This window comes from Oncorhynchus mykiss, chromosome 19, assembly GCF_057628025.1.
Source record: "Oncorhynchus mykiss isolate SJ-2025 chromosome 19, ASM5762802v1, whole genome shotgun sequence".
NCBI classification, from domain to species: Eukaryota; Metazoa; Chordata; class Actinopteri; order Salmoniformes; family Salmonidae; genus Oncorhynchus; species Oncorhynchus mykiss.
In genome coordinates, this window is record NC_143040.1 from 76,566,750 (window position 1) to 76,570,906 (window position 4,157).

The 4,157-nt window shown below is 43.3% G+C and overlaps 1 protein-coding gene across 1 annotated transcript in view; it reads right to left on the reverse strand.

Annotated features, from left to right (window-relative positions):
- Positions 1-3,266, reverse strand: part of LOC149975336 (uncharacterized) — a 4,290-nt gene extending 1,024 nt beyond the window's left edge. Inside the window, exon 1 of the mRNA XM_090209681.1 lies at positions 1-3,266. This exon is cut by the window's left edge and continues 1,024 nt beyond it. Within this exon, the coding sequence (XP_090065807.1) occupies positions 1,226-2,995 (1,770 nt within the window). The 5' untranslated portion in view covers positions 2,996-3,266 and the 3' untranslated portion in view covers positions 1-1,225.
- Positions 3,267-4,157: the final 891 nt, after the last annotated feature.

The window sequence follows — 4,157 nt, forward strand, 5'->3', positions numbered from 1 at the left end:
AAACCCTCAAAGTCCTGCATAGAACTCACCCAAATTCCAAAGATATCATCCAAATACCTGAGATATAGAAAAGGAAGGGTCTGGCATTTAAGAAAAGCCGTCTCTTCCCAGAAGCACATATATAAATTGGCAAAGGCCGGAGCAAACTTCTTACCCATAGCAGTCCCATGGATCTGAAGATAAAACTCATCATTAAAATTGAAATCGTTCCTCAAGAGACTCAGCTCCAACAGATCTAAGATTTCCTTGTCCGGGCGCTGAGGATCAGGAAACCTGTCAAATGCCTGTTTTATCGCCCGCAGTCCCAAAGCGGTTTCAATATTTGTATATAATGAGTTAATATCTATTGAAAATAAGAACGCCCCTAGTGGTAGTTTGAGGCCTTTAAGTTTGTCGACAAAGTCATACGTATCCTTAACATAGGAAGCGTGCTTCTGGGATAGCGGATTAATGAAATAATCAATATATTCAGCAATTCGATACGATTCCGAACCACAGTCACTAACAATTGGGCGGGCACTAGGGATCTGAAAGGGTACAGACCACTCTTCCAAAGGTTTATGAATTTTTGGAAGAAGATAGAATTGTCGCGGTCTCGGCACTTCGGGGCCCAACAGATAAGTATATTGCTTGGAAGAAATACACCTCTTTTCAAGCAATTTCACCAGTATCCTCTTAATCATTTGTTGAGTTTCAGATTGAATAGAGTGGTCTAATAGGACATAGTTTTTCACATTATTTAATTGCCTGTTAGCCTCCAACAAATACTGTACTCTGTCCATGATTACAATCTGTGATCCCTTATCCGCAGGTTTAATAACTATACTCTGATTGGACCCCAACGATTTAATAGTATCTAGCTCCAATTGCGTAATATTCCCCCTGGTAACTGGACCAGGTCGGAACCTCCCAAATGCATCCAGATCCCTCCTGATCAATGTTTGAATAGATGGAGATATAGATTGCACTCTAGGTTCCCAAAAAGAGGGATCTGTAAATGGCACAAAGGGAATGTCAGTTACATAATTAAAATGATCCAACAATTTTAGTCTCCTATGATATAGGTGAAGGTCCCTACGAAGCTCCATCCTATCCATTATTCGGGGGGTGGGGATAAAGGACAATCCCCGTTCCAATACCTTTCTTTCCATCTCAGAAAGCCTATATGAGTGTGAAAGATTAGTGATATTTGAGTGTGGAGCTGTCTCAGGGCACTGTTCTCCCCTTACATGTTTAAATTATCCAGCCAATAGTTAAAAATGATGTTTCCTGTTTCAGGTGTCCAGTGTACTGGGTCACGTGGCAGTGTATGGAACCTAAGTTTGCTGATCTCCGGTAAGTAGTTACATTGTTCTAGGATCTTTTGATTAAGTTGATCCAAGAGTATCTGTTGCTGTTTTTCCAATCTATCTGAGTAGTTGATAATTGGCACGTAGAGTATTGCATTGGGAAATTTACTTTCCGCCATTTTCAACAGTTGTTGGAGTTGTTTCCAGGAGGTCAACGCCAGCTGTTTCAAAAGGCAGTTGTTTAGACCCCCCGATAAAACCACCTTCTCCACTGTTGGGTGTTGTGACAATTTTTCTACTACGCCTTTTAGATGGTGAAATGTGGCCCCAGGGAAGCTGTCTGCTTGTACCCTGGGGTCAGCAAACCTAGGTATCCGTGAGATATTAGAATCTCCAATTATAACAATTGGTTTTCTAATTGTAAGTTCCCAATCCCAAATTTTCCTGATAGAATTTGGGTGCCTAACTGGTTCAACGCAGGTGGGTATAGGCTTCCTGACAGGTAGATCAATTACTGGGATGGAAGAAGGAACCCCCGGGTGCACCTCAGTTGGGGCTAATCCCACTGTTCTACCCTTACCTTGACCAAGAGGCGAAGTCCCCGAAGAGAGTAGCAGCGGGAGGACCGGGGCGGCAGCAATGCGGGACCCCCCAGGAGGCTCAGACAAGGGCGTAATCAAGGAACATTCCGTTTTGTCACCACTTATCATCATATGTTCATCCCCCCCTCGGGTCCCAAGGGCAGCCCCCCACGGCTCCCGCTCCCCTCCAACTCCGGGGTCCTCCTGGCCAGAGTCAGATAAAGAGGTAATTGTATTACTACATTGTAGGACAACATTACTGTATAAAGACCTCTTAGGACTATGAACAAGAGCAGACCTCACCTGTGTTTCCTTCCCAATATCAGCCCCCCCTGGCGCTACCTCGGTGGTCAATGGATCTCCAGCAGGTACTTGGAGTCTAGGGGAATATATTTCAGCCCTAACTGAAATGGTTTTCCCCATCCGTTTCACTGGATCCAGCTCTAGAGCTGATAGTCCGGGAGACCTCCTGAGGGAGCTCCCCCTAGGTCCATGTTTAGGCCCACTATGGGCTAACCCACCTGCCGGACTGCTATCTCCCACCCCTTCCACCTTATTGGGAGTTGGAGACAGGACACCCGACAAGGGCGGAAAGTCCTCCATAGTCAGTTGGCCCGGGCCTGCCACCTCACTGACACCAGTGCTGGCCTTGGGAAGCATAGCCTTTAGTGTTGCCACTGAGGACTGAGTGAACTTACGTCTATATCGGGTCCTTGCCCAAACAACAGCTCGCTCAAAGGAATTGGTATCAAATCTCCCCATCTCCTGTAACCCCGCTGCTAGGACTGAATCATAATGATCTACCAAAATACACATATTGGTGTCCATCCAGTGATCCGTATTTTCCTTCACCAGTGCCAGAGTGCTTGAGTTGGGTGAGGAAGGTTTGATAAAAGCTGTAAGTCTAACAACCTGCTTCATCATGCCAGGTGGAAAAGACCCAGTCCTTTGTAACTCTGCTAAAATTTCCGCATGATGGATGGCTTGTAATAATTTAAAATACTGCTTGGTCAATTTAGGGTCAAAAGAGGTCTTAAGAGTGTCTGAGCCTAAGGTGGGTGTATTCTCACCCAAAGTTATAGAATGAGCCCGAGGCCCAAACCTATTGCTTCTGGGAAGCGTCATCTTCTGCTACCCCAACCAATGACCACAATCAGAAATGCTGTCCCAGCTGAGTCTCCACTACACCCTGGGCTGTTTAAAAAAATGTAGATACAATTTTAAAAAATCAGGACATAGGGGAAGGAAAAAAAAGTTAAGAAGAAAAACATTTTCATAAAAGGACAAAATTTAAAACCAAGAGACAACAAAACATAAAAACAATTAAGACTCTGAAGTTCCCTTGAGTTTATCCCACACAAACACTCACTGGTAATGATCCACTTAACCAGAGGAGATTGTCCATGGATTTAGCAATGTTCTTAGCAATGTTCAAAAGGTTAGAAAAAATATATCTTTCACCTTAGTCCTTTTCCAGGCATTTGTTCTCACTGGAGCTTCCTTTCGAGTGAATTTGCAGTCCAAGAGGCCTTCATATGCTAGATTCCATAGTACTTTCTTAGTATAGCTTGTTAAAGGAAAACATCTGTTAAGGGAACTTTCAGAGATTAAAACAAACAAAAGACAGAGGAGACCTGACGTTTCAGCATCATAGCTTTCTTCAGAGGTAATGAGTAGTCACCAACACCTGTGCTGATATGGGGAATTGAGGGGGCGGATCCCTTCTTCCTGAGGCATATGTATGGCTTAATCCTCCGTCCACCCCCCCCCCCCCATTCTCCTCCCATCAACCGTCCCAATTTGGGTAGGTGTTCAATGGGTGGCCTACTTGACAAACAAATTAAAACAATTAACATACTAAAAAGAATCTAGTCAAAGAAGTCTTTTAAAACCCAAATAATGTATAATATGCCAGGCGCGGGCTAGGTTAGGTTCAATAAGGAGCAGACGAATCTGGTGTGCACTGGCACAGGCAACCCCTTTAGGATAAATGGTTAGACATAGGTATAACATACTTTAAATGACTAGGAAAAACTATAAAAGAAAGACCAGAGTCTAATGTTAAAGTAAGGCTTAAGTTAAAAGCCAGAAATTCTAAACTAGGAATAAAGGCCAAATGCCAAGTTCAGAACGGTGGTCTAAGAAAAAAAAAGTTCAGTATGGAAATCTAGAGATTAAAATAGATATAAAAAGTGTAGAGGTTAAAATAAATATAGAGAATGAGGGATTCGGAAGCTAAAGATTTGAAAGCTATAGATTAGGGTCAGAATTGAGATTGGGTTTACCA